Raw genomic sequence first — 22,995 nt, 5'->3', positions numbered from 1 at the left:
CTGAATTTCAGGAGGGAGTGGTCAAGAGTCAAACATTACAGAATATTCAAGTAGGTATAGAGGCCAAGGTGTCACAAGTTAGAGAGGAATTGAAAGAGAGGAAGTAAGAAAGTGACATTAATTACTGTTTTATGAAGTCTGAAAATCATAGGAAAGAGAAAGAAAAGATAGCTCAAGAGGAAGAGGCAGAATTGGGGAAAGGTTTTTGCTACTGTTGTCTTTGGATAAAGAAGATCTGAAGCTATTTAGAGATTGAGGAAACGAAGTGAATGAAAAGAGAAACCAAAGACTGAAGATTAAACGGGATGGAATATGGTACTGGAAAAGACAGGAAAGGAGGAGATCAGGAACACAAATAGAAGCATTAGCTTTAGAAAAGGGGGATGCATGGTTGAAAGGAGGTAAGTCTTGAAGGTAGATGGGAAGAAGTTGGGAAAAACTATGTCTAATAACTTATTTTTTTCTCTATGTAATAGGAGACACAGTCATCTTTGGCAGGTATAGGAGGCTTGAGAATAAAAGGTCTGTAATGCCTCTCCTGGAGAACAGAATAGGAAACCACCCAGGAACCAGTAGAAGGAATGCTAAGCAGCATTGGGGGTCCCATGTAGCATATGTTCCTCTCAACTAGTTAGAGGTATTCTGGGACATTTAAGAGGAGTTAACATTAATAAAACAAAGAGACAAAGCCAAGCCCAAGTGTCATAAAATATGGATATTTTATTCTAGCTCTGGGAAATGAAAAACAGAGAGGGAGGGAACACATCCTTCCACACACAATTCTAATTTAGCTGATATTAATTCTTAAAAGCTAAAGCAAATATATATGTGCATATGTATACATAATTATATACACACATACGTATTTTTTCAGATTTTAGTCTCATCAGTGTTCATATATTTATTTTTATTTTTTTATAAATACCCTTAAAAATCACAAATGCATCCTAATACTTCTATCTCTGCCTCCTCATCGATCATTTAATATTGTTCGGATTGTATTCAATTTGAGTTTTAATCACTTATGTGATTTGTCTAACTGTACATTAGAAGATGTAAGGGAAAAACTTGGCTTAAATTATACTCCATGCATCACAGTTACCCATTACATGTTTTTTTTCATTGTTATTCGCAACTTCACACATCTTGTAGTTCTCTATGCAGACTATTTCAGCTTCTAGTGCTGTACATATCTACATCTTCTGGATGGGACTGCCCGTGATCCATGAGCTTGGGGTCAGGCATAAACTGTGTAGCACCTGATAAAGTATTAAAATGAAAAAAATTAGTCATTCATTTAACAAATTTCTTGTTGATACGGGGCACACATCAGTGAACAAAACAGATAAAAATGTCTGCCAACATGGACGTAACATTCAAGTTGGGTGAGAGAGACAATAAACTAAATGACATATCAGAAGGTGGTAAATGCTATGCAAAAAAAAAAAAAATCAGGAAGGAGGGGCATATGGAGTGCTTGGGTGATTTGCAGTTTTAAATAGGGTGGCCAGGGAAAGACTTCTATATTTGAGCAAAGAACTGAAGGAAGTGAAGGTGTGAGCCCTGTAGATATCTGAGGGAAATGCCTTACAGGAAGAGCAGGCAGCAAGTGTAATAGAACTTAGGCATGTCTGAGGAGCCATAAAATGGCCAATATGGCTAGAACAGAGTTGGCAAGATATGCTAATGGAGGGTACAATGAGAGTGGTAGGAGGCATGATCAGAAAACAATGGAAGGCCAGGCCACATAGGGCCATGGCAAAGTTTTTCTCCTTATTCTAAGAGATGAGAAGTCTCTGGACAGTTTTGAGCAGAGTGACATGATGTTATGTTTCTTAAAAGATTACTCTTGGCTATGGGGAGAAGAGAGTATAGGGAAACAAACATGGAAGTAGGGAGAGCAGTTAGGAAGCTATTGCAGTACCCCAGGAGGGAGATGCTGATGGCTTTTATTAGGGCAGTAGCAGTGGAGGTGGTGAAAAGGTATTGGATTCTGGATAACTTCTTAAGGTAGAATGGACAAGATTTCCTAAATGGACTCAATATGTTGTGTGAGTGAGACTCTTTAACTTGAGAAACTAGAAGAGTGGAGTTGACATTTACTGAGATAGGGGAAAGTGTAGAACCATGTTTGGGAGAAGGCAAATGAAGTGTTAAGTTTTGAATGTACTATATTTGAATTGCTAACTAGACATTTGAATACAAATATTGAGTAAGCAGTTAGAAATGTGAATCTAGAGTTCAGCACAGGAGTAGCCTGTGCTGGTTTATAAATTTTACGTTCCTAGCCTATATATGGCATTTAAAACTATGAGACCATATGAGGTCTTCCAGAACATCAGAAAAGAGGTCCAAGAAATGAGCCCTTTGGATACTCCAACTTTTTGAGGTTAAGAACATTAGGAGAGGAGATTCAAGATGGTGGTGGAGTAGGTGTACGTGGAGTTCACCTCTCTCCACGGGTGCAGCAGGACTACATCTATAGATGCAACAACTCTCATGGAACACCAGCTGAAAACTAGCATAAGACCTTGGACATTGGAAAGGACTATAAAGATCCCTGCATAACTAGGTAGGACGGAAAAAAGAAGGGAGAAGGAGGAGAGAGGAGGCGGGATGGGACCAGCACCCCGGGGTTGGGGAGCTGAAGCACAGATTCCTGAATTTGGGGAAACCCCCTCTCTGATGGGGAAATCAATTGGGACAGAGGGAAGCATTTGAGACTGTCGGAAGAGGGTGACGCAGCCAATCTGTGGCAGACAGGACAGAGTAAGAAATACAGATGGTCCATACCATGGCCCTACGTACCCCAGACTGGGACATATGTTCACAGGTGTGCAAGGGGGCTGGGAGTTGGTGCGTGGGGACTGGAGAACAGGCCCAGAGCGAGAACTGCTGTTGGCTGTGCAGAGATGGACTGAGGAGACAGGAGGGAGGAAATCCACAGCAGGGAATGCCTATGGAGGAAGACCAGACTACCATGGAAGCAGGGCGCTATTGCTGAGTCACACGCAAGGGGAGGAGCCAGTATTGTAGCCTCTCTCTCCCAACATGCCAAAGCCTGCCAATGACAATAAAAGAAGCCTGCTCAGGGATGGCTCCTGTGCACTGGCTGCTGAGCAATAAAAAAAGCCCCCTTAGAGCTGGCCCTCACGCACTGGCTGCAGGGTAATAAAAAAAAAGCCTTCTCAGGGCTGGCCCTCACACACATGCTGCCAGGTGCCAGAAAAACCCCAGTGAGGGCTGGCCCTCATACATCTTACACTGGGTGCCAGAAAAGGCCCTCACTAGGGCCATATCTCTTTTGCCTGTAGCCGCTGGCTTCCCTGCGCATTTGGTGCCGCCAGGGCTCCTGCGACCCAAGCAGTCATACCACCTCTGTGCCTGGTCCTCCCAGGGATGACCCAAGAGCTCCAAGGCAGCCTCAGGACCAGACATCTGTGGGTGGACCACACGTAGAGGTGGGGATAAAACCAAAGCTGAAACTCAGGGATGGGGTGACTAAGGAAGAAGACTGAAAATCTTTCCATTAGCTGTACAAGCTGCAGATTAAATCCCCACAATCAGCTAGGTAGACCCTGCATCTATGGAATATCTGAGTACACAGTGAGTGTTCCCACAAAAGAAAATGGTCTAGCTCTGGCAGCTGTGGAATTTGGGGGCAAGTGCACACAGGAATTGGGCCAGATCAGAGTCAGAGTGGTACCCACAGGGCCCACAGCAGGTCCAGAGACCAGTCCAGAGGCAGAGGAGAGCCTCTTGGGCTGTGGTTCACAGCATGTGCAAGGACAATTACCGTGGAGACCCCAGGGAAACATAATTATTACTATTAATTTTATTATGTTTTGATTCCTTCTGTTGTTGGTTCTAGCTTTTTTTTTGGTTTTTCTGTTTTTGTTTGTTGTTGTTTCTTTTTTTTAGTCTTTTGGGATCTCTGTGTTTTATAACATATTTTTTAATATATTTCTATTTTTACTTTGCTTTTCTGTTGTGTTCTTTTCCCTTCTTTTCCTCTTTTTCTTTAATGTGTTTTTCTTTTTTTTTTTTAAATATATTTCCATTTCTACTTTGCTTTTCTGTTGTCCTGTGTTTTTTCCCTTTTTATTTTATTTTATTATTATTATTTTTTAAAATCATTTTTATCGGTTTGTTCTGTTTCCTTCCTTTATTCTTCAGTTGGCTGGCACACTGCTTTGGTTTGTGTTTTTGTTAGTTTTAATCCTAATTGTTTGATTTCATTTTTGAGTTCTTCTATTTGTCTGGTTGTTCTCTTGCTTTTTGTTGTATTTGGCTCTGTTTTTGTTTCTTTTACGTGTGTGTGTTTCCTTGTTTCTGTTTTTGTTTGTTTGATTTTGCCTTTACTATTTCTCCGGGGTTTTGTTTGTCCCTTTTTTTTTCTTTAATATATTTTCTATTTTATTTTTTTTTATATTTCTGTTTCTACATTGTTTTTCTGTTGTTCTGTCTTCTTTCCCCTTTCTCTTTTTCAAATATCATTTTTGTCAGTTTGTTTTGTTTCTTTGCTTCATCCTTCAGTTGGCACTCTGCTTTGGTTTTGTTTTTTGGTTTTGAATTTTTGTCAGCTTTCTTCTTAATTCTCTGATTTTGTTCTTGGGTTCTTTGGTTTGTCTGGTCTCTTGCTATTTGATTTATCTGGCTCTGTTTTTGTTTCTTTTGTGTGTGTGTGTGTGTGTTTGTGTGTTTCCTTGTTTCTGTTTCTGTTTGTTCGATTTTACTCTTTACCATTTGTCTGGGGTTTTGTTAGTGTTTTTTTTTAATCCCCTTTATCGCTGGGACGAGCGACTTGTGGGGTCTTGGTCCGTCGACCGGAAGTCAGGCCTGAGGCTCCGGAGTGGGAGCACCGAGCCGAGGATGCTGGACCACTAGAGAATTCCCAGCCACAGGGAAGATTAATCACCTAGAGCTCTCACGGAGGCCTCTATCTGAATCTAAGACCCGGCTCCACCCAACTGCCAGCAGCTCCCAGTGCTGGATGCCTCACACCAAACACAAACAAGATAGGAACACAAACCCACCTGTCAGCACACAGACTACCTAAAGTCATGCTAAGCTCACAGACACCCCAAAACACACCATCTGATATGGCCCTGCTCATCAGAGGGAAAAGACCCAGCTCCACCACCAGAACGCAGGCACCAGTCCCTCCCATCAGGAAGCCTACACAAGACATTGAACCAACCCCACCACCAGTGGCAGAGAACAGAAGCAAGAGGAACTACAACCCTGCAGCCTAGTGAAAGGAGACCTCAAATACTGTAAATTAGACAAAATGAGAAGACAGAGAAATACCTTACAGGCAAAAGAGCAAGATAAAAACCCACAAGACCAAATAAAGGAAGAGGAAATAGGCAAACTACCTGAAAAAGAATTCAGAGTAATGATAGTAAAGGTGATTTAAATCTTGGAAATAGAATAAAGACAAGAACGTTTAACAAGGACCTAGAAGAACTAAACAGCAAACAAACAGTGATGAACAACACAATAACTGTAATTAAAAATACTCTAGAAGGAATCAATAGCAGAATAACTGAGGCAGAAGAACGGATAAGTGAGTTGGAAGATAGAATGGTGGAAATAACTGCCCCAGAGCAGAATAGAGAAAAAAGAATGAAAAGAATGGAGGCCAGTCTCAGAGACCTTTGGGACAACATTAAGCACACCAACATTCGAATTATAGGCGTCCCAGAAGAAGAAGAAAAAAAGAAAAGGTCTGAGAAAACATCTGAAGAGATTATAGTTGAAACCTTCCCCAACATGGGAAAGGAAATAGTCAATCAAGTCCAGGGAGCACAGAGAGTCCCATACAGGATAAACCCAAGGAGAAACACACCGAGACACATATTAATTAAACTAGCAAAAATTAAACACAAAGAAAAAATATTAAAAGCAGCAAGGGAAAAGCAACAAAAAACATACAAGGGAATCCCCATAAGGTTAACAGCTGATCTTTCAGCAGAAACTCTACAGGCCAGAAGGGAGTGGCAGGACATATTTAAAGTGATGAAAGGGAAAAACCTACAACCAAGATTACTCTATCCAGCAAGGATCTCATTCAGATTCGACGGAGAAATCAAAAGAGAATTCAGCACCACCAAACCAGCTTTACAACAAATGCTAAAGGAACTTCTCTAGGCTGGAAACACAAGAGAAGGAAAAGACCTCCAAAAACAAACCCAAAACAATTAAGAAAATGGTAATAGGAACACACATATCAATAACTATCTTAAATGTAAATGGATTAAATGCTCCAACCAAAAGACACAGACTGGCTGAATGGATACAAAAACAAGGCCCGTATATATGCTGTCTACAAGAGACCCACTTCAGACTTAGGGACACACACCGACTGAAAGTGAGGGGATGGCAAAAAATATTCCATGCAAAGGTAAATGAAAAGAAAGCTGGAGTAGCAATTCTCATATCAGACAAAATAGACTTTAAAATAAAGACTATTACAAGAGACAAAGAAGGACACTACATAATGATCAAGGGATCAATCCAAAAAGAAGATATAACAATTGTAAATATCTATGCACCCAACATAGGAGCACCTCAATACATAAGGCAAATGCTAACAGCCATAAAAGGGGAAATCAACAGTAACACAATAATAGTAAGCAACTTTAACACCCGACTTATACCAATGGACAGACATCATCCAAACCAAAAATAAATAAGGAAACACAAGCTTTAAATGACACAACAGACCAGATGGACTTAATTGATATTTATAGGACATTCTATCCAAAAACAACAGAATACACTTTCTTCTCAAGTGCACATGGAACATTCTCCAGGATAGATTACATCTTTGGTCACAAATCAAGCCTTGGTAAATTTAAGAAAATTGAAATTGTATCAAGCATCTTTTCTGACCACAACACTATGAGACTAGATATCAATTACAGGAAAAAAACCTGTAAAAAATACAAATGGAGGGTAAACAATATGCTACTAAACAATCAAGAGATCACTGAAGAAATCAAAGAGGAAATCAAAAATTACCTAGAAATAAATGACAATGAAAACATGATGACCCAAAACCTACGGGATGCAGCAAAAGCAGTTCTAAGAGGGAAGTTTATAACAATACAATCCTACCTCAAGAAACAAGAAAAATCTGAAATAAACACAACAACCCTGGCTCTTCTGTAAAATGCGGCTTAGAGCAGTAACAATGTTAATTATTTACTTTTAGTATTCAACATAATGCACACAAAGTGGTACATACAATACCCGGTGCATGGTAAGTAGGTAAGAACAATTTTTATATTTACTTTGTGACTTATATAAGACTAAAAATATTTTTTTCACAAACTTGTTTTTATTTTAAATGTTTTTCAAACTCTGATTCATTTTGAAATGATTTTTTTTTTTTAACATTTGGGAGACACACCTTTTTTCCATAGAGGAATTTAATTTCCAGTTTTATGATGAAAATGAAGGGGAAAAATTTACATACAGTTATTTATTTTACACCTACCTTTTCAGAAACAGTTTCTGCTTTATAAACTGGGATAGACCTATATGTAATTTCACCACTAAGTATATTTTAAAAACAGCCAGATCTTAAATAATCACTATCTATGACATTAATACAGTTCTCCACAGACAGATTTTTAACCTGGGATCCCTTTGGGGGAGGGAGGTCTGTGGATAGAATTCATGTGATCTACGAACTTGAATGGGGGAAATTTGTCTTTATTTTCATTAACCTTTGACTGAAGATGAACGTTTTCTTCGATAATGAATGCAGGCAACAAACCACAATAATATTGACAGTACCTTAGACTTTGTCACTAATAGAAATCACAGATAATCACACTGCAGTTGCAGATATCTTGAAATATTTACACTTACTACTACTTCAAAATTATAGCCTTAATCAGATATGTTGTTAGATACTGTTGATTAACACAATTAAGGAAGCTCATACATTACTATGTATTTTAGTTTATGCATTTAAAACATTCTGAGAAGGGGTCTGTAGCACACAGAAAAGGTTAAGCTTAGTGGTTCTGTCTGCTTCTTTCCCAAATGCATCTTTACTGCCACCTGGTGGAAGCCTTTGCTCAGTACAAGTGAAAAGTATACTACGAAATAGTTTAATCAATGGTTTTTTTTTATCAAACAGACATACTATAGTAAGTATTGAGAAATAATTATTTTATATAAGTCTGAGTGTGTCTAATTTTCTTAACAATGTCCACCAATTGACTAAGTTCTCTAACACTTCTACTCACTACCTTAATTTATATTCTTGTCCAAAATCTGGTCAAAGGGTCAGATCACCTAAATTTGAAAGGCTCCTTTGCCTTTAGGGCTCCACCTCTCAAAATTTGTTGAAAGGCTTCAAATTTTTAGTTTATCCATAGCTTATGTCAGATATTATTAACTAGAGGAATATACATAGAGAATTCCCTGTGGAGCTTTTCCTACAATCCACCTGCTTGGAGGCCTCACCACTGGAGATTCTGCTTTATAATTCTTGTTAGAGTGAATTTTAGAAAAAACAAAAACAAAAACTCAAGAAATTGTGATGTGGATCCCTCTGGTTTAGAACCATTCAACCTAGGTCATTTGATTTCTGCCTTTTTTTTTTTTTAAGGGTCATCTCATGCTATTCTGAGTAATTAAGGATTATATCTTTCCTCTTAGAAATTTCCTCATCCCTTTTGATCCAGGGCTCTCTGTCCTCCCAAAGAATTACCAATCATAAAAACTCTTCTTGAATCTCAATCACCTAATCATTGTAATGATTTTCTTTGTACTTTATCATATTTTAAATCTCTAATAAAAAACAATTTATGCTTAGTTTTTTTTTAGTAGACTTTAAAAAAAGCTGGTGTTATACAAACAGGAAAGGAATAAAGATATTTAAAGTTATAAAACAGCAATGAATTATTATCTCAAATAGCCATTAGGTGTTATCTGTTCACTGATAATTTAGTTCACGCCTTATCTCATTTATATTTTAAGCAAGTTAGGTACAAAAAAAATAGGACAGATCACTAATAAATTGCTGAGTGAAGTTACGAATGTTAGAGATTCTATTTTTATTTCTTTTGTATAAAATTGGGATGATATTCAGTATTCAGCTTTTCAGTAACTGAAACACTAAAAGATATTAGTCATTGCAAAGTACTTTCACATGCTGTTCTATTCTTTCCATTCTTTTTTCTCTCTATACTTCAGTTTGGCTATTTTTTTATTGTCCTGTATTTGAGTTCATTATTTCTGTCCTCTTTTTTGTATACGATCTGCTATTAAACCCGTCCAATGAGTTCATAATTTCATGTACTGTATTTTTCACATCTAGAATATCCACTTGATTTTTTAATAGATTTCAACTTTCTGTGAAATTCTCCATCTTTCTATCCATTTTGTTCATCACGTTTTCCATTTGACATATTAGTCATAGTTAAAGTGCTTTTCTGCTAACTTCAATATTTAGATCACCTGTGGGTCTGCTGTTATTTTTTTTTTCTCTTTTGTTAGTCACATCTTCCTGCCTCTTTGCATGACTAGTATTTTATTTGTATGGTGGACACTGTGTAAAAAAGAACTGAAGAAGCTCCAGATGATATCATCGGCCAGAGGGGGGACCCTTTTCCTCTTTTAGGAAGGGTGAAGTACTTAACATATCACTCCAATCAGGCACTGAGCTGAGCTGCAGTTATAGTAAGAGTCAGTCAACCTCTGGTTCCTCCCTCCTCCTCAGGTATGATACTCTCTAGCTTCTGATTGACAGCCTGAGTTTCTGTCTCCCTCACACTAAAAGACTGTAGGAAATTTGGTTTTGCCTTTCAGGGTTTTGAGTTTGACTATTTAGTGTTATGACCCATAAAATAATCTGGGAAATATCAAGAGGGGAAGATGAGTCATGTATGTATGGCACACATCATCCCTCTAAAACAGAAATCAGCAGACTTTGTTTGCACAGGGCCAAAGTAAACATTTTCAACTTTGTAAACCATAAGGTCTCCATCACAACCACTCAACTCTGCCATTTTAGGGTGAAAGCAGCCACAGACAAGACAATACACAATGAGTGTGGCTGTGTTCCCATAAGACTTTATTTATTTATGGACACTGGAATTTGAATTTCATAGAATTTTAACTTGTCATGAAATATTTTTCTTTTGATTTTTTAACTATTTTAATCACATAGGAACCATTTGTGGAATGTACAAAAATAGTCCATGAGCCAGATTTGGCACAGGGTCCATAGTTTGCCAACCTCTGAGAAGGACATTAATCTTGTGAGACTGTGAGAGATTTAATTCTGCTCTCATCAGATTTTGAAGAGGTCCATGTCACCAAATTACCAAATTTGTGATTCCCAAAATAAGTTATTGGCATAAATGTATATGGATGATAGAGAACAACCAAACTCATATTCAGAGCCATGATATATAGTTGGACAGTACACCCAATGTATTCTGTATGGTGAGAAGTGGTGGCCATGGCTAGGTTCCCTAGCTAAGTAATGTGCTCCCAAAGCGTGCTCAGTGACAATAAATTTGTTTATCGGCAAAATGGCTAATTACTCTAGGCCAATGATAATGATATCTTCTAACACTTACTGAGAACTTAGTATGTGCTTGACATTGTACTTTTTGCTTTACATGCAATATCTCATTTAATCCTCACAACAAGCATGTCAGAAAAACACTATTATTGTCCTCCTTTTACAGATGAGGAGACTGAGGCTTGAGGTATTAGATAATTTTCCCCAGGCAATAAAACTAGTAAATGTTGGATTTAGGATTCAGATCCAGGTTCTATTCTAAAACCTGTACTCATAACCACTACTGTTTTCTGTGTCTTGGACCTTTGGGATTGCATGTGAAATGTGGAAATAGTGAGTCTCAAGGGTCTCAAGTATAATCAACTCTGAATACTATATGATAAGGATGAATAGTACTGGGTATCTCTCTCCTCTACATGTCTCCTTAGAATGCTTTTCATATACCACATTACCCGTGACAGGCAGGCAAAATGTTCCAGAATCCAGATGTGTGAAGAAAAGACATTGGCTGGGGATGGTTTGGTCCCATTGTGAAGTTGCAACATCTCCACAAAGATCTCTGGAGTTGACAGGCATGTAGAGAAATGACCAGATATATTATATGCCTGTGGGAATACGATCAACTGGGGATTACTCAGAGAGAGTCTAAAAACTGTATAACTTATCTTGATTAGAAAGGAGACGTGACAGGGAATAGTAAAACTCAAATCAGGTTTGTTACTCAGTGACAGCTTTTATAAAGATTAAGTAAGAGAGGAGGAGGCTGAAATTAGAGACTAAACTCTGGCTTTGAATTAGATAATCTATATGCAATGGAAAGAGCTGGGACTTTGGTGTCAGGAATATCTAGACTATAAACACAACTCTATTCATAAACTATAATTTTGGGCAAGTTACTTAAGCTCCCTGAGTCTCAGTCTCTTTATCATAAAACAATTATAATTACATATATACCAGAGTTCTTTTGTTTTGCTTTTTGGGAGAGAATTGAATAACATAACATACTAACAGCTCTTTGCACCACTGTAGTTGCTCAGTAAAGGGGAGATATTTTCATTATTCCCTAATTCTCTACCTCTGAGTTGGTCCTATTTCCTTTGTAATAAGACAACTTAATGCATAGTACCATTTACTTGGTACAGATAAACAAACCTACATAAACCAGTGACTGGTGAGTTTATGTGAATACACTACTGAAATGGTATTAAACACTCTGTTACTTTCTTTTTTTTTTTTTTTTTTGTTACTTTCTTTTTGATCACAGTAAAACCATGGTAGTATTTGCCTAGGAAGTATAATTGTCACTATTTGGTCCCATAAAGTATTAATTGCCTGAATCTAATACTAGCAAAGATATTAGTATTATATAACTTGTGTTATTTTTACTATTTGATGCTGAAAGTTCTCCTAGTATCTAAACTAAATAAAACTGATGGTAGAAGAGAAGACTGATAGGGGTATATAGCACAAGAAATGGAAACCTGATATTTCTTCTATGTAGATGTGACTCGTTATAGCATGTAAACTGGTAGAATCCAGAAAGACACATTTTCCTCCACCTGATTAAAAATCTCACATCTATAAATTGATTAAATGCTTCACTCACCCAACCAGCCAGTGCTATTCTCTACTCCCATATGCCAAGAACTATGTTATGAGCTATGTGGCAATTAGAAAAAGTTCCACGTACCTGAGTACCTCATAACCTAAAAAGATACACAGACTACAGATGAGAAAGGCAAAACATTTATGAGGAAAACACATAAATAAGTTCAAACTATTAATTATAATACTATAAAATTATTTAAGAAAAGAATGAAAACAAAATTGAATTATTCCAAACAAACCTGAGGTGGATTCTGATTTGGTCTTTGTTTCAGAGCTGAGTTCTGCTGACAAAGGCACTGCATGTTTCAGGTTGTGAGTTGTTTTTGCAGGTATTTCTATTTCATCAGAGCTTCCTAGCTGTTTACCAAAAAGGATTTTTCCTTCATAAGTAAATTATTTTACTAAAAGAATAAAATATCCCAAAAACATTATAGCATGCAAAGGTAGTATATTCCTTCATCTCTTTTCAATCCATCCTTGACGTCTGTCTAGGACTCTCATTACAAGCTAAAACCCACCCAAACAAAACTCAAAATCTACCTTTTTGGTCCATTTAAACTCTACCTTAGTTTTTTCTTTAGGTTCAGGAAGTGACTCTTTTTTGTTGTTTTTTGTCCACAATGATTTAACTGCTTCATAAATTTGCTGGCTTGTAGCATATGCCTTTTTCCCAGTTACCTAATTAAAACAAAAAGTGAGTCAAATAATATACACATTTAAAAGTTAAAATAACAAATACTAAAAAATTTACATCTGGTATTTTATATGAACACTCAGGTCAGAATCAATAATAAAGATATAAATCTCTAGATCATGATAACACAAAGCCTCATTTTCTATATCTTATATGAAAAATTATTTGCCTCATGTAAAAGGCTAAAATATATATAGTTAGTACAACACCAAGAGTGAATTCTAATGTAAACTGTGGACTTTGGGTGATAAGAATGTGTCAGTGTAGGCTCATCAATGGTAAAAAATCACGTGACTCATTAGTGCAGTAGGTAGTGTACAGCCTCATAATTGTAAAAAGTGTATCCCTCTGGTGAGGATGTTGATAACGGAGGAGGCTATGCATGTGTGGGTGCAGGGGTGTACCAGAAATCTCTGTACTTTCTCCTTAATTTTGTCGTGAATCTAAAAGTACTCTAAAAAAAATAATAAAGTCTTAAAAATGTATAGTTTGCATTCACACTGTAACGTGAATTTAAAACTATGTCTGTTTAACAGGAGTTTGGGAAAGACAGTTTGAGATAACAAACAGCTGACTGAGAAAATGAGTTTGCTTAAATTTTTATGTTGCTTTCTCCAATCATAAAGAAAAATAATTAATGTATTTCTCTAGAGAATAAGACTTTTTTGGTAGAAACGTGAAATAAACAATGAACTACAAACACACTAAAGCAGAGGCTAGGATGCTGACTGAATTCCTGAAGCTGCTATTATTTTCATTCATATCTCTTTTCCTTTGGAAAAAATCTCTGATTCCTCCTTTCTATTCTTTTCCCACCCTTTTCTTTCTTATAGTTAAAGTAATGTTAATAGCTATTGATTTTTCAAACTTTAAAGAGGTTTTGAGGCGCTTTCTAGTTTTACACTTTCTATAAACATAAATTTTTAAAAACTATGTTTTTCTTCCTTAAATAGAAATATTTTTATTATTTTTGCTAAGTATATATCTATACTTAAGAAAAATCAGTCAATCCACTAGTAATGAAAGTCCTCTTCCTCCTCTCAGTGTAAACTTTGTTAACAACTGTATGGATATTCTTCTTGAATTTTTACTCTTTTATGTTCATTATATATGCACACACATAGCATTTTAAAACAAACAGAATGTTGATACTTATACATCTACCAAAGGGATGACGTAGATCTATATGCACTGACATGGATAGAAATCCATGATGAACCACTGAATTGCAAAAAAGAGAACAAAGAATAGATTATAAACTACAATCTCAATTATGTTTTAAATTAACATTTAAAATAAACTGCCCACACATACACTTTTTTTCCTTTTTAAACACAAATGGAATCACGCGATACATATTATTTTGAGGTGTGATTTTTTAAAAGCTTAACAATATGTCACAGAGATGTTTCCATATCAGTTTATATGCCAGTAGATCTGCTTCTAACAGCCGCACAGCTAGTATTCTATATGGATACATCACAATTCGTTTAACAAATCCCTTGTTGATGGGCATATGGAATACTTCCTTTTTTATCCTGGCAATTATAATCCTGCTGTAATTAGCACCCTTACACAAATAACTGGGAACATATACCGTTGTGGTATTTCCTTGGAAAAATTTCTACATGTGAAATATCTGGATTAAAGATTATATACATTTTAATTTTTGATAATACTGCCACATTGCCTCTAGAAAGTCAGCTCTATACTGTAGCAATTTACGCTCCCAGCAAGAGTATATATGTTTTCCAACCCCATTTACCAGCAGAAGTGTTATGATTTTTAAAAATCTTTGTCAAATGGAAAGGCTAAAAACCAGTATCTAAAAGATTATTTAAATTTTCATTTATTTGATTGCTGATGAAGTTAAGCATTTTTCATGTATTAGGCCATTTATGTTTCTTATTTTGTGGACTGCTTGTTCATATACTTTATTTTCTTAGAGGGCATTCATCTTTTTCCTATCGATTTATAGAAGCTTTTAATATACGGAAGGATATTATTTAATCCTTTGTTAATATGTTGCAAATAGTTCTTCCAGTTTTTCATTTATCAATTAACTTCGTATATGGTATACTGTGGTCAACAGAAATGTATGACTTTGATGTAGTAAAATATATTCATTTTTTTTTTTCTTTGATGGCTTCTGGATTGTCTTTTGCTTAAGAAAGCCTTTCCTATCTCAAGATTACACAAAAATTCCTCTTTTCTCTTCTAGCATTTTATAGCATTATATTTTATCATTAGATCTTTATTCCACCTGCAATTTATTTTGCATGATTTTTAGTAAAGGTCTAAGTTTTTTTCTGAAAAGCCAATTATTCCAACACATTTCTCGAATAGTCCATCTTTTCTTTACACATTGATCTGAAATGCCACTTGTACCATACCCTCCCCCTCCCTCCACAACGTATACGAAGACATACTCCACATATTTGTTCTTGGACATTCTCTTTGTTCTCTTGGTATATTTTATTATCTATGCTATAGCTTAGTATCGTTCCCAATACATGGTACATGGACAACAAATACTGGTTGAATGAATGTCACGTTTCCTCCAAATCCAGGAATTTTGTAAGAACCAAATTAAATATATAAATTTGAGAACATCTGCCATATTCTAATATTGAGTCCTTTCATCCAGAAAACAACACATATCACTAAACTTATTGAATTAAAAAAAAACGCCCTACAGTAAAGTTTAACAGTTTTTAAAAAATATGTTTTAAAACACTATTTAATAAGTTTATTCCTAGATATTTTATAGTTTTCAAATAAAGATTTTTTGTTACTCTTTACATAAGTTAATAATGAAAATATTGTGAAGAAAAAAATATAAAAAGCAAAGAGTAATTCCATTCTGAAGTGTATTTCCACAATAGTGAATAACTGGAGTGTGACTTTCATTTTTCGAAGAACCTTCTGGACTATCATTTTGTAACCTTTTTAACATCATAGACCCCCTTGGACAATCTCTTGAAATGTATGAGCCATTTCCTTCCGAAAAATACACATATACCTGACATTATTTTAAGAGACTTGTCTGATTAACTAAAGCTGTTTTAAAAATGTATAATAGGAGGAGCTTCAAGATGGCAGAAGAGTAAGACGCGGAGATCACCTTCCTCTCCACAAATACATCAGAAATACATCTACATGTGGAACAACTCCTACAGAACACCTACGGAACGCTGGCAGAAGACCTCAGACCTCCCAAAAGGCAAGAAACTCCCCACGTACCTGGGTAGGGTAAAAGAAAAAAGAAAAACCAGACACAAAGAATAGGGACGGGACCTGCACCAGTGGGAGGGAGCCGTGAAGGAGGAAAGGTTTCCACATACTAGAAGCCCCTTTGCGGGCGGAGACTGTGGGTGAGGGAGGGGGTAAGCTTCGGAGCAACGGAGGAGAGCGCAGCAACAGGGGTGTGGAGGGCAAAGCAGAGAGATTCCCGCATGGAGGATTGGTGCCGACCAGCACTCACCAGCCCGAGAGGCTTGTCTGCTCACCCACCAGGGCGGGCGGGGGCTGGGAGCTGAGGCTTGGGCTTCGGAGGTCGGATCCCAGGGAGAGGACTGGGATTGGCTGCGTGAACACAGCCTGAAGGGGGCTAGTGTGCCACAGCTAGCCGGGAGGGAGTCCGGAAAGAAGTCTGGAGCTGCCGAAGAGGAAAGAGACTTTTTCTTGCCTCTTTGTTTCCTGGTGCGCAAGGAGAGGGGATTAAGAGGACCACCTAAACGACCTCCAGAGACGGGAGGGAGCCACAGCTATCAGCTCGAATCCCAGAGTCAGGAATGAGGCGCTAAGGCTGCTGCTGCAGCCACCAAGAAGCCTGTGTGCAAGGACAGGTCACTATCCACACCGCCCCTCCCGGGAGCCTGTGCAGGCCACCACTGCCAGGGTCCCATGATCCAGGGACAATTTCCCTGGGAGAACACACGGCGTGCCTCAGGCTGGTGCAACGTCACGCTGGCCTCTGCCACCGCAGGCTAAGCCCCCACTCCATACCCCTCCCTCCCACCGCCCTGAGTGAGCCAGAGCCCCCGAATCAGCTGTTCCTTTAACCCCGTCCTGTCTGAGCGAAGAACAGACGCCCTCAGGCGACCTACATGCATAGGCGTGTCCAAATCCAAAGCTGAACACCAGGAGCTGTGCAAACAAAGAAGAGAAAGGGAAATCTCTCCCAGAAGCCTCAGGAGCACCGGATTAAATCTCCACAGTCAACCTGATGTACCCTGCATCTGTGGAATACCTGAATAGACAACGAATCATCCCAAATTGAGGAGGTGGACTTTGGGAGCAATGAAATATATATATTTTTGCCCTTTTTCTCTTTTTGTGAGTGTGTATGTGTATGTTTCTGTGTGTGATTTTGTCTGTATAGCTTTACTTTCACTATTTGTCCTAGGGTTCTGTCTGTCCATTTTTTTTTTCTTAAAAAATTGTTTTTGTTAATAATTATTTTTTAATTTTTACTTTAATAACTTTATTTTATTTTACTTTACTTACTTTTATTTTATTTTATCTTCTTCTTTCATTCTTTCTATTTTTTCTCCCTTTTATTCTGAGCCGTGTGGAGGACAGGCTCTTGGTGCTCCAGACAGGCGTCAGGGCTGTGCCACTGAGGTGGGAGAGCCAAGTTCAGGACACTGGTCCACAAGAGACCTCCCAGCTCCACGTAATATCAAATGGCGAAAAACTCCCAGAGACCTCCATCTCAATGCCAAGACCCAGCTTCACTCAACGACCAGCAAGCTACAGTGCTGGACACCCTATACCAAACAACTAGCAAGACAGGAACACAACCCCATCCATTAGCAGAGAGGCTGCCTAAGATCATAATAAGGCCACAGACACCCCAAAACACACGACCAGACGTGGACCTGCCCACCAGAAGGACAAGATCCAGCCTCATCCACCAGAACACAGGCACTAGTCCCCTCCACCAGGAAGCCTATACAACCCACTGAACCAACCTTGGCCACTGGGGACAGACACCAAAAACAACAGAAACTATGAACTTGCAGCCTGCAAAAAGGAGACCCCAAACACAGAAAGTTAAGCAAAATGAGAAGACAGAGAAACACACAGCAGATGAAGGAGCAAGGCAAAAACCCACCAGACCAAACAAATGAAGAGGAAATAGGCAGTCTACCTGAAAAAGAATTCAGAATAATGATAGTAAAGATGATCCAAAACCTTGGAAATAGAATGGAAAAAATAGAAGAAACACTTAACAAGGACCTAGAAGAACTAAAGCGCAAACAAAATGTGATGAACAACACAATAAATGAAATTAAAAATTCTCTAGAAGGGATCAATAGAAGAATAACTGAGGCAGAAGAACGGATAAGTGACCTGGAAGATAAAATAGTGGAAATAACTACTGCAGAGCAGAATAAAGAAAAAAGAAGGAAAAGAATTGAGGACAGTCACAGAGACCTCTGGGACAACATTAAACGCACATTTGAATGATAGGGGTCCAGAAGAAGAAGAGAAAAAGAAAGGGACTGAGAAAATATTTGAAGAGATTTTAGTTGAAAACTTCCCTAATATGGGAAAGGAAATAGTTAATCAAGTCCAGGAAGCACAGCGAGTACCATACAGGATAAATCCAAGGAGAAACATGCCAAGACACGGATTAATCAAACTCTCAAAAATTAAATACCAAGAAAACATATTAAAAGCAGCAAGGGAAAAACAACAAGTAACACATAAGGGAATCCCCCATAAGGTTAACAGCTGATCTTTCAGCAGAAACTCTGCAAGCCAGAAGGGAGTGGCAGGACATATTTAAAGTGATGAAGGAGAAAAACCTACAACCAAGATTACTCTACCCAGCAAGGATCTCATTCAGATTTGATGGAGAAATTAAAACCTTTACAGACAAGCAAAAGCTGAGAGAGTTCAGCACCACCAAACCAGCTTTACAACAAATGCTAAAGGAACTTCTCTAGGCAAGAAACACAAGAGAAGGAAAAGACCTACAATAATAAACCCAAAACAATTAAGAAAATGGTACTAGGAACATACATATCGATAATTACCTTAAATGTAAATGGATTAAATGCTCCCACCAAAAGACATAGACTGGCTGAATGGACACAAAAACAAGACCCGTATATATGCTGTCTACAAGAGACCCACTTCAGACCTAGGGACACATACAGACTGAAAGTGAGGGGATGGAAAAAGATATTCCATGCAAATGGAAATCAAAAGAAAGCTGGAGTAGCAATTCTCACAGACAAAATAGACTTTAAAACAAAGACTATCACAAGAGACAAAGAAGGACACTACATAATTATCAAGGGATCAATCCAAGAAGAAGATATAACAATTGTAAATATATATGCACCCAACATAGGAGCACCTCAATACATAAGGCAAATACTAACAGCCATAAAAGGGGAAATCGGCAGTAACACAGTCATAGTAGCGGACTTTAACACCCCACTTTCACCAATGGACAGATCATCCAAAATGAAAATAAATAAGGAAACACAAGCTTTAATGATACATTAAACATGATGGAATTAATTGATATTTATAGGACATTCCATCCAAAAACAACAGAATACACACTCTTCCCAAGTGCTCAAGGAACATTCTCCAGGATAGATCATATCTTGGGTCACAAATCAAGCCTTGGTAAATTTAAAAAATGAAATTGTATCAAGTATCTTTTCCAACCACAACGCTATGAGACTAGATATCAATTACAGGAAAAAATCTGTAAGAAATACAAACACATGGAGGCTAAACAATACACTACTTAATAACCAAGAGATCAGTGAAGAAATCAAAGAGGAAATCAAAAAATACCTAGAAAAAAATGACAATGAAAACAGAACGACCCAAAATCTATGGGATGCAGCAAAAGCAGTTCTAAGAGGGAAGTTTATAGCTATACAAGCCTACCTTACAAAACAAGAAACATCTCAAATAAACAGCCTAACCTTACACCTAAAGCAATTAGAGAAAGAAGAACCAAAAAACCCCAAAGTTAGCAGAAGGAAAGAAATCATAAAGATCAGACCAGAAATAAATGAAAAAGAAATGAAGGAAACAATAGCAAAAATCAATGAAACTAAAAGCTGGTTCTTTGAGAAGATAAACAAAATTGATAAACCATTAGCCAGACTTATCAAGAAAAAAAGGGAGAAGATTCAAATCAATAGAATTAGAAATGAAAAAGGAGAAGTAACAACTGACACTGCAGAAATACAAAGGATCATGAGAGATTACTACAAGCAACTCTATGCCAATAAAATGGACAACCTGAAAGAAATGGACAAATTCTTAGAAATGTACAACCTTCCGATACTGAACCAGGAAGGAATAGAAAATATGAACAGACCAATCAAAAGCACTGAAATTGAAACTGTGATTAAAAATCTTCCAGCAAATAAAAGCCCTGGACCAGATAGCTTCACAGGCGAATTCTATCAAACATTTAGAGGAGAGCTAACACCTATCCTTCTCAATTTCTTCCAAAATATAGCAGAGGGAGGAACACTCCCAAACTCTTTCTACGAGGCCACCATCACTCTGTTACCAAAACCAGACAAAGATGTCACAAATAAAGAAAACTACAGGCCAATATCACTGATGAACATAGATGCAAGGATCCTCAACAAAATACTAGCAAACAGAATCAAACAGCACATTAAAAGGATCATACACCATGATCAAGTGGGGTTTATTCCAGGATTGCAAGGATTCTTCAGTATATGCAAATAAATCAATGTGATACACCATATCAATAAACTGAAGTAGACAAACCATATGATTATCTCAATAGATGCAGAGAAAGCTTTCGAGAAAATTCAACACCCATTTATGATAAAAACCCTCCAGAAAGTAGGCATAGAGGGAACTTTCCTCAACATAATAAAGGCCATATATGACAAACCCACAGCCAACATCGTCCTCAATGGTGAAATACTGAAACCATTTCCCCTAAGATCAGGAACAAGACAAGGTTGCCTACTCTCACCACTATTATTCAACATAGTTTTGCAAGTTTTAGCCACATCAATCAGAGAAGAAGAAGAAATAAAAGGAATCTGAATTGGAAAAGAAGAAGTAAAGCTGTCACTGTTGGCAGGTGACATTATACTATACATAGAGAATCGTAAAGATGCTACCAGTAAACTCCTAGAGCTAATCAATGAATTTGGTAAAGTAGCAGGATACAAAATTAATGCACAGAAATCTCTTGCATTCCTATATACTAATGATGAAAAATCTGAAAGTGAAATTAAGAAAACACTCCCATTTACCATGGCAACAAAAAGAATAAAATATCTAGGAATACACCTACCTAAGGAGACAAAAGACCTGTATGCAGAAAATTATGACTCTGATGAAAGAAATTAAAGATGATACAAATAGATGGAGAGATATACCATGTTCTTGGATTGGAAGAATCAAAGTTGTGAAAATGACTATACTACCCAAAGCAAGCTACAGATTCAATGCAATCCCTATAAAACAATCACTGGCATTTTTCACAGAAGTAGAACAAAAAATTTCACAATTTGTATGGAAACACAAAAGACCCTGAATAGCCAAAGCAATCTTGAGAAAGAAAAACGGAGCTGGAGGATCAGGCTCCCTGACTTCAGACTATACTACAAAGCTACAGTCATCAAGACAGTATGGTACTGGCACAAAAACAGAAATATAGATCAATGGAACAGGATAGAAAGCCCAGAGATAAACCCACGCACATATGGTCACCTTATCTTTGATAAAGGAGGCAAGAATATACAGTGGAGAAAAGACAGCCTCTTCAATAAGTGGTGCTGGGAAAACTCGACAGGTACATGTAAAAGAATGAAATTAGAACACTCCCTACCACCATACACAAAAATAAACTCAAAATGGATTAAAGACCTAAATGTAAGGCCAGACACCATCAAACTCTTAGAGGAAAACATACGCAGAACACTCTATGACATAAATTACAGCAGGATCCTTTTTGACCCACCTCCTAGAGAAATGGAAATAAAAACAAAAATAAACAAATGGGACCTAATGAAACTTAAAAGCTTTTGCACAGCAAAGGAAACCATAAACAAGACCAAAAGACAACCCTCAGAATGGGAGAAAATATTTGCAAATGAAGCAACTGACAAAGGATTAATCTCCAAAACATACAAGCAACTCATGCAGCTCAATATCTAAGAAACAAACAACCCAATATAAAAATGGACAGAAGACCTAAATAGATATTTTTTCAAAGAAGATATACAGGTTGCCAACAAACACATGAAAGAATGCTGAACATCATTAATCATTAGAGAAATACAAATCAAAAGTACAATGAGATATCATCTCACACTGGTCAGAATGGCCATCATCAAAAAATCTACAAACAGTGAATGCTGGAGAGGGTGTGGAGAAAAGGGAATCCTCTTGCACTGTTGGTGGGAATGTAAATTGATAGAGCCACTATGGAGAACAGTATGGAGGTTCCTTAAAAAACTAAAAATAGAACTACCATACGACCCAGCAATCCCACTACTGGGCATATATCCTGAGAAATCCATAATTCTAAAAGAGTCATGTACCAAAATGTTCATTGCAGCTCTATTTACAATAGCTAGGACATGGAAGCAACCTAAGTGTCCATCAACAGATGAATCGATAAAGAAGATATGGGACATATATACAACAGAATATTACTCAGCCATAAAAAGGAACGAAACTGAGTTATTTGTAGTGAGGTGGATGGACCTAGAGACTGTCATAGAGAGTGAAGTAAGTCAGGCAGAGAAAAACAAATACCGTATCTTAACACATATATATGGAATCTAAAAAAAGAAAGAAAGAAAAAAAAAAGGTCAGAAGAACCTAGGGGCAAGACGGGAATACAGATGCAGACCTACTTGAGAATGGACTTGAGGATACAGGGAGGGGAATGGTAAGCTGGGACAAAGTGAGAGAGTGGCATGGACATATATACACTACTAAATATAAAATAGATAGGTAGAGGGGGGTAGCCACATGGCACAGGGAGATCAGCTCGGTGCTTTGTGACCACCTGGAGGGGTGGGATGGGGAGGGTGGGAGGGAGGGAGATGCAAGAGGGAAGAGATATGGGGACATGTGTGTATGTGTAACTGATTCACTT

General features: G+C 37.5%; 1 protein-coding gene across 3 annotated transcripts in view; it reads right to left on the bottom strand.

Moving 5' to 3' along the window:
* Nucleotides 1–700: 700 nt before the first annotated feature.
* The window catches only part of APOOL (apolipoprotein O like), a 91,048-nt gene continuing 68,753 nt past the window's right edge, over nucleotides 701–22,995 (bottom strand). For all 3 annotated transcript variants that reach the window (XM_068533252.1, XM_068533254.1, XM_068533253.1), the window contains exons 7-9: nucleotides 12,725–12,838; nucleotides 12,400–12,517; nucleotides 701–1,259 (exon numbers count right to left, since the gene is read on the bottom strand). In XM_068533252.1, coding sequence (XP_068389353.1) covers nucleotides 1,171–1,259; nucleotides 12,400–12,517; nucleotides 12,725–12,838 — 321 coding nt within the window. In that variant the 3' untranslated portion in view covers nucleotides 701–1,170. The remainder of the gene's footprint in view (nucleotides 1,260–12,399; nucleotides 12,518–12,724; nucleotides 12,839–22,995) is intronic.

Source organism: Eschrichtius robustus, chromosome X (genome assembly GCF_028021215.1).
Source record: "Eschrichtius robustus isolate mEscRob2 chromosome X, mEscRob2.pri, whole genome shotgun sequence".
Classification (NCBI taxonomy): domain Eukaryota; kingdom Metazoa; phylum Chordata; class Mammalia; order Artiodactyla; family Eschrichtiidae; genus Eschrichtius; species Eschrichtius robustus.
This window is presented reverse-complemented; position numbering and strand designations above follow the sequence as displayed.